Raw genomic sequence first — 23,562 nt, 5'->3', positions numbered from 1 at the left:
AACACAACATCCAAATATGTCTTTTATAAAATCACTAACTGATACCCTCCAATCTCTCTCTAGGAATTTCAAGTAACATGGAAAAATCATTACTTTATAAGACTCTGGGTAATATGGTGCATTTTGAAGGTGTTTATACTTTTTTGTTAGCATATAAAGTACAGAAAATGCAATAGGACCAGGTTAACATAACATTGCAAAGTTAAGTCTTTTAAGATACTAGGGATATTTGAAAATGTGTTTATTCTGGCAGTCACTGGACAAAGTCCTTAACATGTTTTTGCAATGCCTCTGACTCCTTCCCAGTGCACTTCTAACTTCTTTGGCAAAACCAGGACAAAAGGTCATTTTGTTTGGGATATAAATCACAGTAAATGTCACTTAAGGTCAATGTTGGTTGGTGGTCTTCAGCTATATTTTGCTATTCATTAGAGCAGCCAGACTGAAACTGTGTCTAGAGGTGATGTTTAGTAAGTCTGATTTAGGAGTAAGACTTCAACAACTAAGCTGCTTCTGTCTGTGCATATCATCTTTATGTCTTCAGAAATATTCAGAAATTCCTGTTGCTCACAGCAATATCTATAGTTCAAAGAAGAATTCAAACCACAAGCTATTCTAACATCTGTTTTGGTTTTATGGTCAATCTGAATAGTTGTAATTTACATTCACTGGCACCACACACTGAGGTTATTTTCAAACTACTGTATTTTGTTTAAAAAAAAAAAAGGTCATCTTGTACTTAGATCTTGAGCCAAGTCTTAACTATCTGTACCAGCAGAGAAGAAAATTTCATGAATAATCAATAATAATTTAAAAACTCACCTGAAGCTATGGTCTTACCCTCATTGCCACCCAGCCTTTGTGGGTGACTTCCATTGCAGTTCACTACCAACATAAGACCCCATCAAGGAAACTCAAAAGAAGGCAGAGAAAAGACAATAATAAGGGTAAAAGAGAAGCAGAGGCCCTGGATAAAGGAATAATTACATCCCATAATTGAGAATGAGTGCAGTACAGGAGTTATTGCTAAATGGAAACAGAATGCATCGTGTAATCAGACCACCCAACAGTTATAGCACATTGTTTGTGAACGGAAGCATGTACTCTACAACCTCAGCTAGGTATTTCCTTAGAAAGATATTCCTTATCCCTAATGGGACCTTGCCAGCCAGCCAGATCCCCCACCTGATGCTGTGCACATCAGCCAGGTACCACCAACTCCCCCTTTCCCACTAGAAGACTTGAATTAGCTTTATTTGTACTAAATTCTGCAATATAGACAAAATAACCAAGCTACAAAAGCAGGGCCGAGAACTTGCTGCATGATGAGAACTAATAGTCACCATTTGCAGAACACTGGGAAGGTGCCTGGATTTGTGCAATGTCCTTTGCCATATGCAATCCCATTTTCTCCTTGCGAAATCCTTTGAGGGGTACTGTGTTTTTCCTATTTTGGAGACGGTCTGAGGCACATAGATTACATGTTTGACATGGAGCAAGTTACTTAATTGGCGATGGGGTTGGGTTTCAAAGCCAGGTTTACCTAACCTCAAAGGGCGGGCTTCTCTCGCTGTTTTGGAGCTTCTTCACACTTTGTGCATCTCACCACTGATCTCAGAGTCCCAGAGCACTTGGCGCCTTCTGTGCGCTGTGCTTCCTCCTGGGCCCGAGCGTCCGCGGCTGCTCGCCCTCTCCGCACCGACCCTGGCGCCGCTCTGCTCCTCTCTCCGGCACCCACCTCTCCCATCCCTGTCCCTGGGGCTCATGTGGTCCTAACAAGCTGTTGCACAAGCAACCACCAAACAATTTTATTAGATTTGACACCTCTGACTCCAACACCTATCCTAATTTCAGAGATGTGAAAACATGAATAAGACAAAAACAAAATCACTGGAATTGATGAATGCTGCAGTGAAACTCCAAATGTACAATAAGAAGGCTTGTTCCATGAGAGTTGTATCTGAATGAAAAGTTGAAAAGTCTTGACACGATCCTTTTAAAGCTTTAAGCTAACATGGTATATTTTACAATAAAAACTTAGGATTGGGGATGTAGAATCCGAAAACACATCTAAAACTGGTAGTTCTCCTTTTGCTCTCATATTACTTACATTCCATGGCCTTGGTACTTATATCCTAAGCATAAATTATGTTAATGCCCAACACTAGGCTGTCTGTATCAACTTAAGATGCAGGTTGGTGTTCACCATAAACAAAAACACCAGGAAATACCTCCTTCAAAGGTATCAACACTCATTTTGATTTGGTGCTTTTCTTTACTAATTTGGTATGTAAAACTTTGTATCTGGTTGCCTTATTTACAGGTTAATGATGCAAATTAACTAATTCATGAAGATAACCCATGACATCTACACACGCTTAAGTACATTAACTAAAAAATAAAATGAAAACATTAGAGTTGAAAGCTGACCCTTGATTCTTATCTCAGTTACTATGGCAGGTACTTAGTTATTTTTATTAACAGTTTGTCTGCCTCGGTGGGAGCCCCAACAGAATGAAAGCATTTGCACTATTTATGCACAAGGAGCTGGGGTTGGAGGAAGGTGGAGAAGACATAAAAGACATCTGTGCTGGGACAGACAGATGTGGTGTGTACAAACTGGGCTTGTACTCTCCATCAGTGTAGCACTGAATGGTTGCATTTCAGCTGCTCTGCTCAGGCTAGAGAAAAAAGCAAAACCTTCCAAATACAGGAGTTCTTTGCCCTTCCTGCTTTGCTTTCTTACACAATTAAACTAAGTGTCCAGGTATGACATTCATTATTGGAAAAAGCCCTCAGGGCAGAACGTAGCATGCAATGTCACTTTGATTTATTAGTTACCACTTAATAATAGCTACTCAGGTTAGGGGGAAATCCTCAAAGCACATGCCCTCTCTCTCTACTTTGCAATTGATTAACAAACTAAAAACTACCCCACAGTTTTCTCTCCTCTGTCGCTTATCCAGCTTTGAGAATGTTGAGCTTTTAGTACACAAGGGCCAATTTTCAGGATTGCTAAAGCAGTGCTGTTTAACACTATAATAAGCTTGCTGAGAAGCTGTTAATGTATTTCCATGGAGCTCTTGTGAATTGCTCTCCTGAATTTAGAATATGTTAGCAGTTATGGACACAAACAGTGTCCTAAGACAAAATGAAAGTGGAATGATTTGCAGTTTTTGGGAACACATAGGCCATTTCCCCCTTGGACTCAGTGTGGTGTGCACTTATGAGGGTGTATGTACATGGCTACCTAGTGTGCCTTCCTAAGCTCGACCCTCTGCACAGCACTGTATTCTGATGCACTCACTCTGAGTCACATGTCTGGACACTACGGTCCTCATAAGGCACACAGGCAGGCATGCCAGGGGATGGAGTAGAGTCTCCTACAGAGGAGCAACAATTCTAAGAAGTGGAGTTGTAAGTAACACCTACACCAGGGAACTGGTACATCCATTGATCACCCTACAGTACCTGGAGATGGAGTGCGATGATCATGGCTGAAAGCCTGAGGCAAAGAAGGAAAAATCTAAATTGATTTCTTCTCTGGGCCAGGAGTGCTTGAAGCCTGCTCCAATGAAAGAATTTATTCATTTATTCATTTTTTCATTCAATAAGTCATCAGAGAATATCTGTATTAGAAGGGAGCTGGATATCCTCCAATCTTGGCAAATCTTTTCTCACTAACATTTGCTGGACTTTTAGACCATAGCTGTTTATCCTTTTTTGCACAGTAAATGGGGAAGGACAAAAAGATGAGGTTTATAAAAATGTGAAACTATCATAAATGAGCAGTAAAACTTCAGAGTAAGATAGAAAAAACAGCAGTAGACTGATCCTGCCGTCCTGTTGGGGGAAAGACCTGAAATCTGTACCACGCCAACGTCAGCCAGTTAGAATGGCCCTTACTAGGCAGGCAGGGGAGTCCCAGCTGGGATCCTTCCTGCAAAAATTCCCTCTCTCCAGTAGCTGCTGAGGGGTGTGAGTGAGTGTGTGAGTGTGTGTGTGTCTGTGTGAGAGAGAGAGAGAGAGAAAGGGGGAGAGCACAAGTCCATTTGACATTTTATCACCATGTCACATAATAAGTGATAATCATAAGCTTATCCGATATATGATTTAGAAGGAATCTAATAGATCAAATAATAACTCATCCTCTTAATTTATAGTTGAGGAAAATGATACTTAGAGAGTTTATTCATTAGTCATAGAGTCAGTGCCAAAGCCCCAGACCTGTAAATCTTGAACATGCAAATCAATACAGGTTTGATTTCTGGCTCCAGGAGGCTTGCAAAGCATTTAGATGCCACGGCATATTCAGTAGGAACCAAAAATGGGGAAGGCAGAGGTTTAAATTAGTTCAGTGTTCTTAATGGTGAGAGGGAGGGAACTCGGGTGAAAACGTGGTCACAGCTACAGTGGTTTTCCAAAGTCTTTGTGTCCAAGAGTAGAAAACATTGAGGAATACATTTGACGGTCTCTGCTGTTATGTCAAGAATGAAGTCGCCACCGATTTTGAACTCAGTCCCAGTTTCTACAAATTACAGCCTGCAGGATCTTTCTGGAGAGTTATTATTAATAGAACAGTATAACTACCGGGGTCACTGACCCCTCCAGCCTGTGTTAACCCCTCCTCTGGTGACATCGATTCCACTGTTCCAAATGCTGCAGCAAACCAAGGTTACGGTCACAGCCTGCAACAACCTGCAGCAACTTAAACTCACCTACACGTTCCGGATAGGCGTCAAATCGTCAGGTGTGATCTCACCCGCATTTCTACCCTGGCGCCTTTCCCAGCGCTCACAGAATCAGCAGTATGTGAAATGGAGTCGCTATTTCATTAAGTACGGTGGGAAAGTTCTGGTGACATGGCAGCCCAAATTATATTTCCTGAAATCAAGTCAATCTTGCAAAAAGCCCTGTTTCAAAGGTTCATCGTAGACAGCCTGGTGGGGAGAGGAGGAGCCGCACTGCCCCAACAGGCCTGCGCCACGCGGTCCGCGCCGTCTGCCGGTGACCGTGACCGTGACCGTGACCGTGACCGTGACCTTGAGGGTAGAAGTCGAAGGAAGGGGCGGCGGATGCCCCCCGCTGGTGCGCACAGATGGACACATCCATCAGCATGTCACCGAGGCCTCAGTTAGGGATGACTTACGTCTTCCTCAGCATTGGCGAAATCTTAATGACTATGTAAATTTATCTGAGGGCTGTTAACTTGTAAGGAAGGAAGAAAATATGCCCCATTCGCGTACCAGTTTGCAAGACGGATGATGACTGCCTCTCTCTCCCAGCAGCAGGGCGTGGGCAGCCCCTGCGTTCCTATGATGCTTCACGAACTCATCACATTACTCCACCGTGCACGGTGCTGTGACGCCACCGTTATCCCAATCGGTACCTGGGGGGAATAGGGGAGATGGCTTGATTTCTGCCCTTAGAACCTCCTTGCCTACAGGGTAGCTGCCAAAATACACCAACACACTCGGAGCTAAGCAGAAACACAGATGGACTAAAAAGCATTAGGATTTGAGGAGATTTGAGGAAATCTACCCACGTTGCATTTTTCTTTTCTACTTCATTTTTTCTTCATGGAAAACTGGAAGGAGAGACCCCACTGCCTATTGCCAGGCGGTCTTATGTGTTTATAAGGGGAAAAATAGAAGAATGTCTAGGAAATATGTTTTGAGGAGGGGGAGAGAGAGAGAGAGAGAGAGAGACAGAGAGACAGAGAGACAGAGAGACAGAGAGACAGAGAGAATTTTCACAGGGTAAATTTCAAGGCTCGGGAATTTTGTGACAGAAATGTGTGTGCAAGTAAAAAAATAATCACAAAGATTTGCTGGTTTTATCAGCTAAGTAAGCAGACTGCATAGCTCTTAGGAAAACGTTGCTTTTAACTCACACCAGTTACTATAGCCCTTTTCTTTGCTGTCTCTTTCTCATCAGTATTCCAGAAAGAGACCAGGCTAGGCTTTTAGGGAAGGTCAAGCGATGCTTCCCAAGGTTTTCCCTGAGCCTCCCCACCTCCCTTCGTCCTCGGCTGGCCAGACAGCTGTAAAGGGGCCTTGTTTTTGGTTCCAGAATGTGCTGAGGTGAAGTTTTGAGGCAACCTCTCCTTAAGTCTTTTCTTAAGGACCAGATCTTGTTAGGGTATGATTTTACCATACCAAATGCAAATACAGACTGGGCATCGTAAATGGAAAAGTTTGGTTGGCAGTGTGACGGAACTGAATGGGCATTACAAAAAGGGCTAAGATTTTGGAAGAGAAATGGTCTTAGAACTACACATTTTTGGAGCAAGAAGGGACTTCAGAAGTCCTCAAAGAACTAGAGGAGTGGGATGTTCAGTATCACAGAGCCACAGTTGGCTGAGTCACACTTCATAGAATCAGACATGTTTGAAAAGACTATTATGGCCTCTCTGCAGCTATGGTCCAGGAATAAAGTCCAGCCAAGACCCTCACACATGGAAGAAAAAAGGACATTTGTGGATGTCCATCCAGAGAGAGGAGGGGAACATTAGCAATCAGGATTAGATCAGGCATCCTTCTCCACTGTAGTTTATCCAACAATATCCCAAAAAACCAATAGCAGGGACCAGTGTATTTGGGGATGAAATAGATAACATTGTTATTAAGGTTGCTCGTAACTCTTGGGTTGTGGGACACAAGGACCTGTCTCCGTAGCCCACACCCATGCAGTGTACATCTGGCTGCTGTGGTTGCCACTTGATATCGATGAGTGTCCAGCATGGGCAAGGCACTCTGTTGAACCATCCAGCTCATGGTCATGGTCTTTTGTTACATGGCAACATGATAATACAGCACATTGGTAGTGCCAATATCACAACGAAGGGCTACGAATGGTGGCAAATGAAACCACTGCACTGGTGTGGACACCTTCATTTTGAAGTTTTGTTCTCATTAAGAACTCTTGGCTTATCTGTAAGATGTATTTGTTTGTATTACTTTAAGCAGCATCACATTTGAGATGAAAGAGGTACAAATTATTTTGCTGACATTATCACTCCTTACATGAGGCAACACAACTTGACAGGACTAAAGTACTAAGTTAAATAGTATGTTGGTCTTTGAGAGTCTTTAACCATGACTTCAATGCTCTAACACATATCAATATTAGGATAGCATGTGAATAACATCATTTTATATGCACACATTTTCAACTTCCCTCTCAATCACTTTCCTATTCTTAGGACATTGTGAATAATTCCAGGAGCCACTTGTTTGGCTTATTTAAAAAGTATATGACCCATCAAAGCTCTATCATTGAAGCCAACCTGGGTCTCTAGCTGGATCTTCTAAAGTGTTTTGGAATTAATTCTACTTTAATCAATATCAGAATTTATACCATCCAGAAGGATAAGCTGTGCTCTATAGAAGGGATTGGTAAACTTTTTCTGTAAAGGGCCAGGTAGAAAATATTTTAGGCTTTGCTAATCATGTGGTTTCTGTTGCAACTTCTCAACTCTGCCACTGTAGCTTGGAAGTCGCTATGGACGGTATGTAAACGAATATATGAGTGGCTGTGTTCTAGTAAAACTTTATTTAAAAAAACAAGTGGGATTTGGCTAATGGACTGTAGTTTGCAGACCTATGTTCTATGGCATCTCTATAGAATCATTCACTCATTCAACAATTTTTTATTGAGTACCTATAATGAATGTGGCAGGTACAGTGCTAGACTGGGACAGAGCAGTGGACAGACATTGTTCTTGCCTTTATAGAGCTTATGTTCTGTCAGAGAAATAGATAAACAAATAGGATAATTATAAAAAGTGTGGTGAATGTTAGAACAGAGAGAGTGTAGGGCACTATCTTCTTATATCTTCTTATTCATCCTCTATATAGAAATCAGACTGGGTTAAAAGCTGGGTCAAAGCTAGGCTTAGGGAAATTTAATGTAACCCGTCTGTGTTGTCTTTTAACTTTTTTTTTGTATTTCAGAATATTATGGAGCTACAAACATTTTGGTTACATGTAATGCCTTTGCCTCACCCAAGCCAGGGCTAGAGGCATGCCCTTCCCCCATACAGTGCACTCTGCTTCCATTAGTTGTGAGTTTACCCACCCCTACCACCTCCCTCCCACCTGACTGGCACCCAGTGAATATTACTACCATGTGAGCACCTCAGTGTTGATCAGTTAGTACCAATTTGATGGCGAGTACATGTGGTACTTGTTTTTCCATTCTTGTGATACCTCACTTTGAAGGACAGGCTCAAGCTCTATCCAGGATAATAAAGAGGTGCTACATCACCGTTGTTTTTTGCAGTTGAGTATTTCATAGTGTACATATACTACATTTTATTAATCCATTCATGTACTGATGGACACTTAGGTTGTTTCTATATCTTTGCAATAGTGAATTGTGCTGCCATAAACATTCAGGCATAGATGTCTTTAATATAGAATGTCTTTTTTTCCTTTAGGTAGATGCCTAGTAGTGGGATTGCTGGATCAAATAGTATTTCTATTTTTAGCTCTTTGAGATATCTCCAAATTACTTTTCACAGGGGTTGTACTAATTTGCAGCCCCACCAGCAGTGTAAGAGTGTTCCAATCTCTCCACATCCATGCCAGCATTTGTTGTTTTGGGACTTTTTGATAAAGGCCATTCTCACTGAAGTTAGGTGAAATTTCACTGTGGTTTTGATTTGCATTTCCCTGATGATTAGAGATGTTGAGCATTTTTTTATATGTTTGCTGGCCATTATTCTGTCTTCTTTTGCAAAGTTTCTGTTCATATCTTTTGCCTGTTTATTGATGGGGTTGTTTGATTTTTTCTTGTTAATTTTCTTAAGTTCTATGTAGGTTCTTGTTATCAGCTCTTTATTAGATGTGTACAATGCAAATATTTTCTCCCATTCTGTAGGTTGTCTATTTGCTCTAATCATAGTTTCCCTGGCTGTACAGAAGTTTTTTAATTTGATCAGGTCCCATTTACTCATTTTTGTTGCTGCTGTGATTGCTTTGGAGGTCTTCTTCATAAATTCTTTGCATAGGCCAATGTCTATAAGAGTTTTCCCAACATTTCCTTCTGGAATTCTTAAGGTTTCATGCCTTAGGTTTAAGTCTGTTATGCATCGTGAGTTGATTTTTGTGAGGGATTAGAGGTGGGAATCCAGTTTCAATCTTCTTCATATGGTTATCCAGTTTTCCCAGCATCATTTATTGGATAGAGATTCTTTTCCCCAATGTACATTTTTGTCTGCTTTGTTGAAGCTAATAACAGTCAAGCCCAAAACCAAATCAAAGACACAACACCTTTCACAATAGCATCAAAGGCAATTAAATATTTAGGAATATATTTAACAAAAGAGGTGAGAGACATATACAGGGAGAACTATGAAGCACTGAGAAAAGAAACTGTAGAAGATGTAAACAGATGGACTCCCCTACCATGCTCATGGATTGGCAAAATCAATATTGTTAAAATGTCCATACTACCTAAAGTAATCTACAGAATTAATGCAATCCCTATCAAAATTCTATAATCATTCTTTAAGATCTAGAAAAAATAATTCTGCACTTCATATGGAACCAGAGAAGACCTCGTACAGCCAAAGCAGTCTTAGGCAAAAAGAACAAATGGGGAGGCATCAGTCTACCAGACTTCAAGCTTTACTACAAGGCTGTAGTAACAAAAAGAGCATGGTACTGGCACAAAAACAGAGATAAAGATCTTTAGAACAGGACTGAGAACCCAGATATAAAATCATCCTCACATTGTCACCTAATCTTCAACAAAGCACACAAAAATGTGCCTTTTAACTTTTTCATTTGTTTGTTTCCCCTCCATGGGTTCAGACCTTTTGCAGGAGGTGATTTAGGCTGACACCTGAAGAATGAGTAGGTGTTAGTCTGATGAAAAGGTGGAGGGTGGAGAGATGAGAGGGATCCCAGGGAGGGAGGATGACAGCTGGCAGAAAATGGTTTCTAGAGTAAGCCCCAGTCCCTTGGGAAGCCAGACTTTGTAGCAACCAGAGGGTCAGCCAAGAGGCCTAATTTACATGGAGTCAGGGAGGAGAGGGAACGAATGTGACAAGAATCAGAAGAAAAAGCGGATAGAGATGCAAAGAAATTATAGTAATCAAGGAGTTGCAGAGAAGATTAAATATTAGAAGTCACGTCACTTTATGAAAGTTACTTGCTGGCAGGCTCATTTAGTTTATTCCTGACCTAATTTATTCAAATTCGAGCCCGAAGGCTGGTACTAATTTGCATGCCCAAGAATCATGTTTGTCTTGAAATTTAAACTCCATCACATTGTAAATGTGAATCTGGAAAGACAACAACTGTAAATGCCTGTTCTGAATGGTATTTAATTGCATTTGGAAAAGAAAATAATTTTAAAGATGAAAATAGGGAGCATCATTAGCAGCGAGTGTTAACTAATGTTGTCAGAATAGGTTGCATCCTATGTGTCAAAAGTAAACTCTAAATGGTACTCTTCTGTAATCACTTATTTATTCTCACATTGCAGGGATTGTGCCTGGATCTGTCGTAATAATGGATACAGCTGCAAACTCCTTCCTCAAGCCCTGGTTTTGACAGGTGATCTTGGACAACCTGTCACCCCTGGTACTGAACTAGAACAAGGACCTGGCTGAAAAACTATTCAGCTGTAGCAAAGAAATCCCCAACTTCCCCAACCCTTATTGGGCATACAATGTGTACCTATGATTTTTATGAAGGTGAGAATAATTTATAAACTGTGAAGGCAATAGAAAAATGCCAGCAACTCTTTGTTAGTCAAACCCATAATTATATTAAAAACTCCACTTTAGAAAACTAATGGTTGTGGATTAAAAAAGGAACTGAAATAGCCTTTTGAACTTGCTAAAGCACAGGAACATAAGGATAGAATAAGCAGCCGAAAAACACCCAGAATGAATTTATGTTGCGAGTGGGTTTAACCTCCAAGCACACATCGAATACTAAAGTGCAATAAGTGATGTTTGTGAAATCTTACCTCTGTTTATGCCTCTAACTTAAATTGGTGGCTCTAAGAGAAGAGAAATGTGCTGATTCTATGTTTCTGCCATTCACCTGGACCTCAGAGGGGAATCTGATCCCCAGGAAAGAGTGGGGACCAGGGAACAGGGAGAAATGTTTGGGGGAATAAATCTCACCGGGATGAGGTGGTCTCAGAGTGGTGCTTTTATCTCTCAGCCACGAGGAAAGGGTCCTCAGACCAAGCTTAGAGACAAACTGAAGGTGACTGCCAAGTAGCAGCTCTTGTACAGGGGTGAAAGGCCGGCAGAGAAAGACCCTCAAGGACAGACCCTCCTCATCCTGGGAGAAAGAATCTACACAGGGCTGGTTCCAGGCCTTCAGGGCATTCTGGAAATCTTGCAGTGTAATTTTGTTCATCTCAAAATCCATTATTATTTCATCATAAATTACTTTTATTTCCCCTTGGATCAAACTTAAGGTATAATATTGAACTTTTAAAAATTATGTATGGAGATAGATTGTATCATCTGTAAATTTTATTTCAGTTTAGCAAAGGTGGTTTCACCACATACTTGTTATAAAATGGGAGGGGTATTGCATCTGACAGGGTTGAGACCCTCAGTCCTGCCCTGGCTCACAGTCCCCTCACCTGGAGGGTCCCCCACCCTGTGTTTAGGCAGAGTTTGCAATTGGCAACTTGTTGGAGTCAGTATTTTCTTTGGCCTGCACGATGTTTTTTAAAATGTGAATTATTTTGCCAACATTTATAATTTCTGGAAATTTCATATGAAAAATCCAGATTTCTGACTTTTGAAATAGCAGGGTCTACATCTGCGGAAGGTGCAGTGAGGCTGCTCCCGCCAGACCAGGCAGACCCTCTCCCCGAGGCGACCTGCTTGGCTCCTGGGACGTCCGTGTTGGAATCAGCTTGAGTAACGCTGTGTTGGAGGTATCGGCAGGCGGCTCTGAAGACAAGAGAAGGAACGAGGAGAAAGAGACTGTCAGGGTGGCAGTAGCGTGAAAGAGGTAGAGAAAAGGGAGAAAAAGATAGGAATTAGCCCCAAAGAGGATTGTGCGAATACTTGACGGTGACGGAGTCTGATCAGCTCACCAGCTTCAATCTGGGCCCTCTCAGGAGTGGGGAGGGGAGAAGAGGTCTGTTTCCGGGTGCACACAGGGTCCAGGGGAAATAACGGTGTTAGGATTTTCTCCCCCTCCTCTGTCCCCACTGGTTGATACAGGTGAAATTAAGTGATCAATGAACCCTGGGGCAGCCTGGAGAGGAAACGTGACCACTAAGGGGTGGCATGCAGCCTGAGGGATGTGTGCTGTCTGTGCATGGCTGTCACTGTCACAATGATCATATGAATAGCTACAATATCCAAACCACCGTCTGGTCCTTAAGTGGCTTAGTATCATCATCACTGAGCCTTGAAGCCTCTTCTTTTACCTCAGCACCTGTGCCCGGGCCATCCCCCACTCACTGGAGCAACCCAAGATTTTCCTTAAAGGGCAGCTCTCTCAGCGACCCCCTGGGTTCATGATGTCCCAGAGCACAGTGCTGGCCGCTGCAGCCACTCAGTTGGCTATGAGGCCCAGAATGGGGCCCTCAGCTATGGACACTCCCCAGCCTCACTCCACGGCCCTAGGACAGGAGGGTTCTGATGGCCCAGTTTCTCCTATCCGGGGAGCAGGGTCAGGAGTTAGAGGTGGCAGCATTTCAGCTGACAGCAAGCCTCTTGGTGATGCCACTGCCACTGTGGTAAGACGTCAAGTCACTAAATGTTCTCCATTCTCTTTCAGGCCAAGGTCAATTAGATGGAGCACTGTGCTCCTTTTCCAAGGGAAAAAAGTTAGATTACTTGAAGAGAGCGCATAAAGCTGGCCTCAGGGATATTGAAATGGAATCTACAGTGTTTGCAGCCATGTGTGGACTTTGTGGTCTGAAAGGTAGCTTGTCATGGATGTCCAGGGTCAAAGACACAGCTGAGAAGATGCCCTTGATTAAATGTTAAAAGTTAAGGGAGATGGGAGAGACCAAGGAGGGAGTGGCCAGTGAAGGTGACAGCACAGGGTGTAGTGTCCTGGCGCCCAGAGAAGAAAACTGAGCAGTAAAGAATTACAGCGTGATAAAGCTTTATTTTATCACTAGTGGAATTTGAATTCCAATATTTGTCCTTATGGTCAATCAATTTTAATATACACATTACAAACAAAAAATATATGTAGTAATTTCTAAGAATACATTTTAGAAAAAAGTTATAGTTCATAAAAAGCAATTAATTGTAGGACCACTATCCTTGACTACTAGCATCTCTCAGAATAAGTGCACATGCAAATCCTTGTAAAATATGGGTGAAGAACAGCAAATGCACCTGGTACTCTTTAGAAGGTCATCATTAATACCCCCTTTCAGAGAAGCAATAGCATCTGCTTTTCTAAGTTAGTGAGAGTGGGAAGGCTTGGCCTCGCCTGAGCCGCAGCCTGGTCGGTGGGCACACAGCCTGCAGGGACACCTGGATTCAGGTATTTCTGCTCCAGGAAATGCCTCCTCACATTTCTTTATTATGTAAACAAGTGATCGCTTGAGTCCTGTCTTTACCTAATATGTAAATGGAATAGAATTTGGCAGCCCATTCAGTTGAACATAAAATGCCGAGTTACCAACATGCTACCCTGTTGTGAGCTTGGTGATGACCATCGGTTCTTCCTGGAGAGGCACCAGCTGGCAGCCAGGGAGAGTTCTAGGCCTCTGAACCCCGGGCCTGAGTCTTTCTGTCTTTAGGATGTTGCAGAACCTTAGAGACGTTATTCTGTTAAGAGCTTTTCTGTCCTTGCTGCAGATCTTTGTGACCTTGCTCTCTCTGCCACCTGCAGGTGTCCCTCCTGGACGCTTTCCTGTCTACCTTTCTGTAGTTCCTGCCCCCTGCTGCATTTTCTTTTTTCTGCTGCTGCTGAACCTGCTGGTAGCTGATTTCAGCCTGCAAATAGCTCTCTTCCAGGCCACTGCTGCAGCCTTTTCATCCAGCAGACCCCTTCTAGGCTGCCAATATGCACACTAAAGGTGGCATCTGTAACTGTAATTCTGTAGTTCTTGGGAGCATTTCTATCTGAATGTCTTCATGGTGACCGGGGTTCTTTATCTCCCCCAGACACCACTGTTTTAAAAGGTGGATTCCTGGTACGCTGCTCCCTGGAAGATCAGGCACCAAGTACACAGACAGAAACCCCAGGCATGGGATGCTATCGTGTTCCCTTCTTTCATCGCCACTTCATAACATCCTATCCCCACGGCACTGAAGCTTGGAAGCTGGCACCTGGCACCTTTGGATTTTAAGCCATTTATAACTCACTTTGTGTAAGCCAGAAAAACTTGCTTGTGGGGAAGGGCTGAGAATGCATTCACAAGCAGCTGTTGAAACAGAGGAAGTTAGAGAGGATAAACCGATGGTAAACAATGTGAGAAAAGAGATTTCACCTGGCATCAACAGCTCAGGGCCCACAGTCCTGTCCCCCATCCCTGTCACTATTAGTAATGGTCCAACCCATCCTGCCTCTCCAGGCAGCCTTCTGAGATCTTTTCTGTCCCTTTAATGCTACCAGATGACTGGATAACCAACCTGAACTCATACTAACAGGACGGCTGATGGCTTCATTGCATGAATAACAGATTTTTATATAAACAAAGATGTTCTGGAGACCCACTGACCTAACACAGAGGAATCACTCACTGTGTTTGGACCATTGTAGAAATAGATTTTTCAGTACCTACCTGGCACAAGGAGGTCTTGGGTCCACATGGATTACCGCCACTTATTATCTTTACAATTAATATCAAATCTCACCATAAGTCTCACCTCTGCAGAGAGGCCTTGCAAACTCACTCACTGACTCACAATTTTGTCATTCTACTGCATTTCTCCACATCACATTGGCCACTACTAATTCACTATATTTCTGGTTTGTTTATATAGGAACTTATATATTATTTTGTGCATATTAATGCATGAAGTCATGTATTTATCATTTCTCTCCATTAGAATATAAATACCATAAAAACAGGGACCTTGTTTGTCATTGCTATATCCCCTGCACTTAGAATAATGTCTGCCATATGCACTTTCAATAAATATTTGCCACATGAATGAATGAATGAGTGAATGAATGAAAAGAATGGCTACTAGACTCTTTTTGGCCATGGCAAATGGCCATAGCAAACAGAATTCTTCACTCCCCAGCCACATTAGTGGTTTGGTATTGTCTAAAAGACTTAAGAGTGCCTCTTAACTGTCCCAGTAGGGGGAGGCAGAGCCTTAAAGCCAAGCCTCCCTTTGCTGTAAGGTCTATACAAATAATTCTTTTTCTGTGTCTGCAGCCCCTGGGTCTCTTGATATGTGAAAGGTAGGTGGATAAACTGCCTAGAATAAGGCTACCAAACCCATAAGTCACCGTTGCTATGCTGATCCCATCATTCTGGAAAAGAGTATTGGGAACCCAATACTGCTTTAACAAAGATTCGGGTGAAGAGAAATCGTGGAATTCACCAAATCATTTCACATCAAAAAGCTGAGTCTTCAGAATACCATAAACCTGCACAATGGAAGCACTACACAATGCTGAATTAATGCATTCATCTATTATTTTATTATACAATATGCTCATATCTGTCCCTCTCTTAAAGCAAAATCTACTTTAATTAAACCCCTAACATTCAGATTAAAGAAGATAATCCTTTCGCACTGTGAACTTGCGATAAGTATGTTCAATTTGTATTCATGTGTGAAAGACGGTGGCTGCCTTTTGACACACGCTTGCATGGCAGGATATGAAGCCTAACGTTTGTGTAAGAAAGATTAGGTTCGGCTTAAATCCTCTTCTATGTCTTTAGTTGTTTGCAGCACTCACAGTGGCTTTTCTTCAGAGTAAAAGAAGAATTCAGTGTTATTTCTTTTGACAGATACTGGTAACTTTGGGGAAATATTCAGTCTTTATATTACTTTAGTGCAGTTCAGTAAGAGGGAGCAGAATCTTGACTTTAATTCCATTTTTATGTTCTTCTGCTGTTCCCAGCAATGAGGGATATTGAGCTCTGGGAACTGCATGGTGATCACAGATGAAGTCAGAAAGATATTACAACAAGGATTAAAGATTATATTCAGTGTGGAGCTGGGTTATTTCTTAACCCTAAAATGGAGATAAATCAGGATTTTACACAAAGGTACAAGGCAACCATTTGCAGCTCCCTTCGCCCTCACAAGAGAAAAAAAATATCGTAGCTCAGAGACTTTAGATAACTGTCCCACCTTCTCATGGTAGCTGAGCTGGAATTTGGACCCAGCTCCGTCTGACTCAGGCCCCTTCGCACCAACCACGTTATGCTGCTTTTTGTCAGCAGCCTCCCCGTGGAGATGCAAGGTGGGTAGTCTCTGGACAGGAGAACCAAACTGTGCACCTGATTAAGAGTCAAAGCAGGTTTTTCTATTTTAAATGTTGTAAGCAGGTAGTTGCGCTATTTCAGCAAGCAAACCCTAACAGCTGAGCATATGCCAATTGAGTTGGATTGGTGTTGGTGTTGGATTCAACTAAAACACTAAGCAGGTACTTATTTAGTAGTATGCATAGCCATTATTTTCCCAGAAAATCAGTCATTGTATCTGGAAGATCAGATGTAAATGGTTAATAATTCACTTATTATTTTTACAAAGACAAGACTAAAAAATAATTTGTTTCCTTTAGCTTTGTAAGTTTTGTACATATTTTTAATCAAGGCCAAGCTCTATAGTTTTGTTTGATGCATTTTAATTCTACTCTCCTGCCCTCTATCCCACTCCTCCCTCCCCATTGCCAGCACACTCACACATTAGAGAATCATTTAGGGCCATTGGTTCAACCCTTTGAGTGGCTGGCACTGCCTGTGACCCTCCTCTCCCCAGCACATCAGGCTCTATTCTGTGTCCATCCTGCTTCATCTCTGGTTGCAGGCCACCATCTGGTAGGAGCTCAAGTCCCCAGGGCTGCAGCTGGACCTCCTGGAGATACAGCAGGTTCTCAAACTGACAAGATAGTGTGAGGCACATGTGCTGAGGATGTGGACTTGGGAGAAATCTCTGAGATCTAATCTGCTCCATTCTCAAAGGATGAAATGAGGTCTAGAGTGTGTAATTAATTTGTCTGAGGAAATGCAGCTAGACAGAAACAGAGAGAGACTAGAACTGAGATCCCCTGTTTCCTGACCACCACTCTCTCCACTATTCCATAAGGTGGAAAAAAGTAACACATTTATCCATGGAAAGATGACTTGTACTCTCCTCTATTTGAAAATGCATTAGTGGCAGCTTCAATGCAAGAGGCAGGCATAATCATACCCTTTAAACAAAGGTATAGAGAATAAGGGGCATTTATTCAAGGGTTTGCATAGAGAGGGCAACCCACGAGTGCAACACTAAACCTAAATACTCAGGTGTCCTGGAGGCCAAGCTGAAAATGAAAACACCTGGACTTACACAGCCCTCATTATCTAATAATGGGAAGCATTTGAGGTTTGTCACAGAAACTTTATCCAAATGTTAAACTTAAGTGAAATTATCAGCTATATTATAATGGGCATTGTCTTTAATAACACTTTTATAAAAGATACAGGACAGTCTTCATAGGTATAATGAATTGGTTCTGTCTAATTCAGCATTTCCTCGGGCACGTGAAGAAGTAGGGTCCAGGTATGTACATTTGTGGTAACTTGATTTGATTCAGAGTTAGAGTTTAAAATCTTTAAAGCAGTAGCTTTGAGATATTAATGTGCAAATAATTTAAAAGGGGAGATTTTTTGAAATCCAGATTCACTGCCCTCTCCCAACTCCCACCCCCAGTTCTGATTTTGTATGGCAAAGGCAGAGCCTAAGAATCTGAATTACTAACCATCTCTGATTCTGATGCAGGTGGCTCTTGGAGCACATTTTGAGAAACACCAATCTAGAAGAACAAATAGTTTGTATGTCCCTTAGCCTTGACCAGGCCCTTTGAATATATTAATAGATTTCTCCACACTTGGTTTTTAATAAGGAGCCTGCAGCCTGAGATAAAGGTCTCAGCAGAGGTACAGGAAGTGTAAAGGCTCTGGGTTGTTGATTAAAAATGATTCTCGTGCTTTATATACCAGGCATACAGGGTATAAAGGTGGTGTTTGCTTAATAAACTCAAACCCTTGAGGGGCCATGGGTGTATGAGAGGAGCAGGAGGAGGTGGAGGAGGAGCAGACAGAAAGACCAGACTGGGAACTGTGCAGCTAACCTTGGCTGTGTTGCCGTTTCCCCAAGGCCAGCCCATTTGGCTTCTGCTGTGCACTTGGGCTTTTGTGCCCAGCCCTGCTATCTTTGCCCACTGCTCATGGGAAAACCTTTGTGGAAGTTCCTTCTGAATCAGAGAAGTGGGGTTAAAGTGACAGTGCATAGGGTGATGGATTCCTAAGGATTCATGAGTGGGTTTGGGGGGCCCTGGACCCCCTGAAATTATACATGAATGTTTTGTGTATGTAGGAATATGTGTATTTTTTTGTACGTGAAAAGAGGTTCCAGTTATGACTTCTAACCGATTCTCAAAGAGGCCATAAATGATCCCAAATGGTTGAGACTCACTGGGTGTTCCTGGTGCAGCTCAGGGTACATCAAGCTCCATGTTCAGATCTGTGTGTCCCCACAACATTCCAGCCTCAGGTCAGTTAGCTGACAACCTCCTTGGTGACAGCTAGGTCACTAAGTGTCTCTTCCTCCCCAGGAGCCACCCTCCCTGCCTAATCTGAGGATGATGGTAGCAAAGCTGTCAGGCTTAATTTTAGCAAATTGTTTTGGGTAATTAGTCCCTTTTAATTGCTCATGGAAATAGTAATTTTAGGTGACAAGATTATTATATGCTGCTTGTTAGTAGATTCTCCAGGGTCAAGAAAACACCACTGAGATTGCTACGACCTGTTCTTTTCCCTCTTTGGCATTCCCCTTGAAATCCAGAAAAGACACTTAGTAAAGTCGGCTCCCACTCTGTGAAAAGTATAGAACACCGGTTTCCTTTTATCCTCCTGCCAAGTGAAGGATTAGAGAAGGACTTTCAACTTTTCCCCACTACTGCCAGCCCATGTCAGGCTTCACAGACTTGCCGATCATTAACTTGAAAAGCTGGGGGAAGTTTCTAGCTCTTCCATTTGCTTGTTTACCTGTTCAGCCAAGCTGCTTTACAACTAAGTGAGTTTTGAATAAATAGGGCCCTAGGTGATGAAATATTTGACTGAGCTCAAGTTGAATATTTTCACTGCTTTTCACTTCACTGAACAAGAGGGTCACTTTGACTGATAGGTCAAGGCAGATTTGCCTAATGGCTCACCATGTGCCAGCTCAGGGGAGGAGTGGGTGGAGGGTAGAGAACTCTCCTCAGTTTTGGAAGCTGGGGATTCATTGACTATCTACTACCTCTGTCACACTGGACCACTTGGTTGACCTCTCTAAGCCCTCACTTCATTATCTGTCAAAGGGGACAAAACTAATCCCTTGTTCATGGCACAGTTGCAGGCATTAAATGATGTCATAAATGCTCGGTATGTAACAATAACTAAACCAAACAAAAAAGATACAGGGATTGGAGAAATATTTATAACTACATGGAGAATATATTTACAAACCATACATCTGAGAAAAGGTTAATATCTAAAATATATAAGGAACTCAAACAACTCAATAGCAAGAAAAAAAAAGCCCAATTAAAAAATGGGCCTGAATAGACACTTTTCAAAAGAAGACATACAAATGCCAAGAGATATATGAAAATATGCTCACCATCACAATCATCAGGGAAATGCAAATTAAAACACAATGAGATATCACTTCACACCTATTAACATGGCTATTATAAAAAAAGACAAAAGATAACAAGGGTTGTCAAGGATGTGGAGAAAAAGGAACTCGTGTACACTGTTGGTGGGAATGCAAATGAGTACATTCATTAAGGAAAACTATGGAGATTCCTCAAAAAACAAAGATGGAGCTACCATGTGATTTAGCAATCCTATCTCTGAGTATATATCCAAAGGAACTGAAATCAATATGTTGAAGAGATATCTTGCACTGTCATGTTCATTGTAGCATTATTCACAATAGCCAAAATACGGAATCAACAGATAATGGATTTTTAAAAATGTAGTATATATACACAGTGGAATACTATTCAGCCTTTAAAAAGAGGGAAATCTTGTCATTTGCAACAACATGGATGAATCTGTAGGACATTATGTTAAGTGAAATAAGCCAGGCACAGATAGACAAATACAGCTAATATGGAATCTAAAAAAGCCAAACTCATAGAAGTAGAGAGTAGAATGGTGGTTACCAGAGGGTGGGGGAGCAGGACGGGGAATGAGGAGATGTTGATCAAAGGGTACAAAGTTTCAGTTACGTGAAGGAATAAGTTTTAGAGATCCATTGCACAACATGGTGGCTACAGTTAATAATAACATGTATTTCAAAATCTTTAAAAGAGTAGATTTTAATTGTTCTCACCACAAAAAAGTGATAAATATATGAGATGATGGATATATTAATTAGCTTGATTTAATCATCTCACAATGTATACAAATATCAAAACACTACATTGTACTCCATAAATATATGCAATTTTTATTTGTCCATTAAAAATAAAATAGATAGAATGTGCTATTATAATTACAGTACACGTCTCCTTCCAAATCTAGATCTTACAAAGAAATCTGAAGTAGTAGAGAGGTCAAAGAAATAAATATTGCACTCAAGCCCAACTCTATGCTCTCAAAGCTTGTTAATGTAGACAAATCTAATCCCATATGCACCGAAATCGTTTTTAAAATGATGCAGATACAGATGGAGATTATTAAACTCTTAATAATTCAAAGTGGTTGGCACTGATTTAAATGCGGGTAACCACATTCCTGGAAATCAAAGATTTTGTGTGAAACTGACAATAAAGAATTCATATGGAACTCAGTTTTTCTCTTTGGCTCTTTCTGATAGCACCAAAGACATTGCCCTCACGGTGACTTTTCAAAAGTGACAGTTTCATTTTTTTAAAAAGATTTTTGTTCTTTTTCTCCAGATTTCTTACCTATCATAAGAGTTTATCCATATTCTTTAGAAATTAAATGCTAATATATTTGCTCTTACACTGAGTTGATTCTTATGTTTAAACATTTCATTTCATATTTTTTCTTCTCAAATTTCATGAGGGTCAGTACTCACCTTTATTGGTATTTCCTGAGGTCAGTGTTCCGTATCCTTTCTCTATCTACTTTACTCTTTAGCAAGGGCTTTTGCAGGCAAACTCAAACATTGCACCAAGGAGTAAAATGTTACCTAACGAATAATGGCTAATTCTTCAGTTATATCCTCAAGTAAGAAGAGCCTTCTCTAAGAACTGGATATAGGATAGAAAGCTGGAGGTTGTGCATCTTGGATGGCAAAGATCTCTCCTTGTTCATATCTTGAACATGATGCTTTCCTGAACCCTAATCTAGCTAATTATGGAGGAAAGAGGAAGGATGAGTATTCATAATAATTTCAATTAACTTATTTAAATAAAGGAGTTGGTGGAATTCCACTGAAACATGAATTATACAGAAGACTAGAGGGCTCGTTGGGTTGCAACTACATTACAGAGAAAACAACACAAAGTACATGTGCTAAGGATGTTGGCAGGTTTGACTCATGTTTCCATAGAAAAGATAAAGCCATTCGTTTCACCAGTCGTGTTTCTTGCTCTTCTAGCTGCTGTGGTCGGGGTGACACTTCTTGACAGACTTGACTGTGCCCAGATCAGCTTGCCCCATGATGTTCTGTTATAGTCCCGGCCATGGCTTCAGTTCCTATTCTGCAATTTCATCAAACAGCGGCTTGGACTTCATGACCAGATGTCATAACTGGACCTCCCAACCCTCCCCCGTAAGTTTGTAGCTCAAGTTGTAATGAGAAAGTCATATCACTTGTGGCATCTTCATATAGTTCTCCTTTAAACTCATAATGGAGAGATTTTATGAAATCCTTTCCTCTTAAAAAAGAAATTTATTGCAAAAGAATTTAATACTCACATTAAATTAAATTCAAATTTCATTTTAGAATAAGTTAACTAAATCAGTCTAATAATTAAAATTTTAAAACTCCTGGATTGTGACATTTGGAGTTTCATATGCAGCATTAATTAAGCTCACATCAAAACAGATCAGCCATTTGTAGATACAGTCACCATTCTGTTTCTGAAACCCATCCAGAAATTCATGTTAGAAAGTTGTCAGGCACTTCTAGGTATTGGACAAGTGACAAAAATTGATTATGTACATTCAAAACATTTACAGAAAAAAGTGTCAGTGTAATGTAGGTCTATAGGGGAAAGTTGCCCTTACGGAGATATGACCAGACATTTTTACCCCTGCACAATGTCAGCACACCACGGAATAGGATTGGAGGTCTCCATATGGCTATGTTTGTTATTTTATCATGAAATAGAACAACTCTGGATTACACATTATTTTTCATATGAAAATCTTCAGTAACTCAAAGAAAGATCTTCATTTTTCTTCAGAAGTCACAAGTGACCAAATTGCCTTCTAGCAGTTTTTTTTCTTTTAAGGAAATGTGTTTTGAGGGCACTGTGTTTTTTATTTCATTTCAATATTAACCAAATGGGCTGAAGAATTAGTAACAATGAAATTGAGAGTTGAGTTTAAGATGTCAAAATCATCCTTTTGTGTGACTTTGAGGCAGGTCTTATCCAGACCCGCCTCCACCCCTCCTCGTTTGCTCCTCTGGGAGGCGCGGGGCACCCCCTGCCTGCAGCATCCGCTCTGTGAGTTCATCCTGCCTTGGGGGTTATCAATTTGACATACTTGGGAGTTGGAAAGAATGGACAAGGGATGGGTGGATTATGGCTTACAAACTTGTATAGTATGTAATGTTGTGTACATATATTTATATGGTTGTGGCTCAACATTTCATTTCAACATGATACAGATTATTTAGATCCTGGACTATTGTCACATGTGGCAGAATGGAGGCATGGGACGGCATTCCCTGCTGGCAGTCAACAAGTCCTAGGCTGGTTGAGCCTGAATTGGCCTGCTCCCGTGTGTGGAATGGTTCTCTCTCTTAAGCAGGTGTTTGTTGTCACCAACAAACAATCCCCTAAGAGGTGCATTGGTTTGTGAACTTCTTTTGGCAATAGGGATACTTGGAGTGCAATTTTTAAGGTCTCCCAATAATTGACCATCAAATACAAAGAACACAGGTAAAAGTAAGCATCACAGTCATTTTCTGGTGGGGTTTTTACTTTGTTTTGTATTTTTTTACACCAAGTGGGAACCACTTCAGAGTGTTTCTATGAGCCTTCAATTTGAACTTTGATCTGTGTGCTCCTGGAAAGTCTTCTTTACTCTCCTTTTTACCGGGAGAAGGGCAGGCCATGAGAGAGAGAGAGAGAAGAATGAAACCATTACGGTTGATCCTCCTCTCCACTCCTGCGAGGAATGTGTTCACGTGTGTGCTCCTGCATGCGTGCGTCCGTGTATGTGTTTTCCTCACTAGTATTTCCTGTC

The 23,562-nt window shown here is 41.3% G+C and overlaps 1 protein-coding gene across 1 annotated transcript in view; it reads left to right on the top strand.

The window, feature by feature from the left end:
• UPP2 (uridine phosphorylase 2) overlaps nucleotides 1-21,894 on the top strand; it is a 30,409-nt gene extending 8,515 nt beyond the window's left edge. The window contains 6 exon segments of the mRNA XM_045560293.1: nucleotides 2,485-2,640; nucleotides 5,286-5,398; nucleotides 10,490-10,658; nucleotides 10,660-10,705; nucleotides 12,771-12,917; nucleotides 21,743-21,894. Coding sequence (XP_045416249.1) covers nucleotides 2,485-2,640; nucleotides 5,286-5,398; nucleotides 10,490-10,658; nucleotides 10,660-10,705; nucleotides 12,771-12,917; nucleotides 21,743-21,894 — 783 coding nt within the window.
• The last annotated feature ends 1,668 nt before the right edge of the window (nucleotides 21,895-23,562 follow it).

The sequence above is a fragment of the Lemur catta genome, chromosome 8 (genome assembly GCF_020740605.2).
Source record: "Lemur catta isolate mLemCat1 chromosome 8, mLemCat1.pri, whole genome shotgun sequence".
Classification (NCBI taxonomy): domain Eukaryota; kingdom Metazoa; phylum Chordata; class Mammalia; order Primates; family Lemuridae; genus Lemur; species Lemur catta.
The sequence above is the reverse complement of the archived record's forward strand: the minus strand, read 5'-3'. Positions and strand labels throughout refer to the sequence as shown.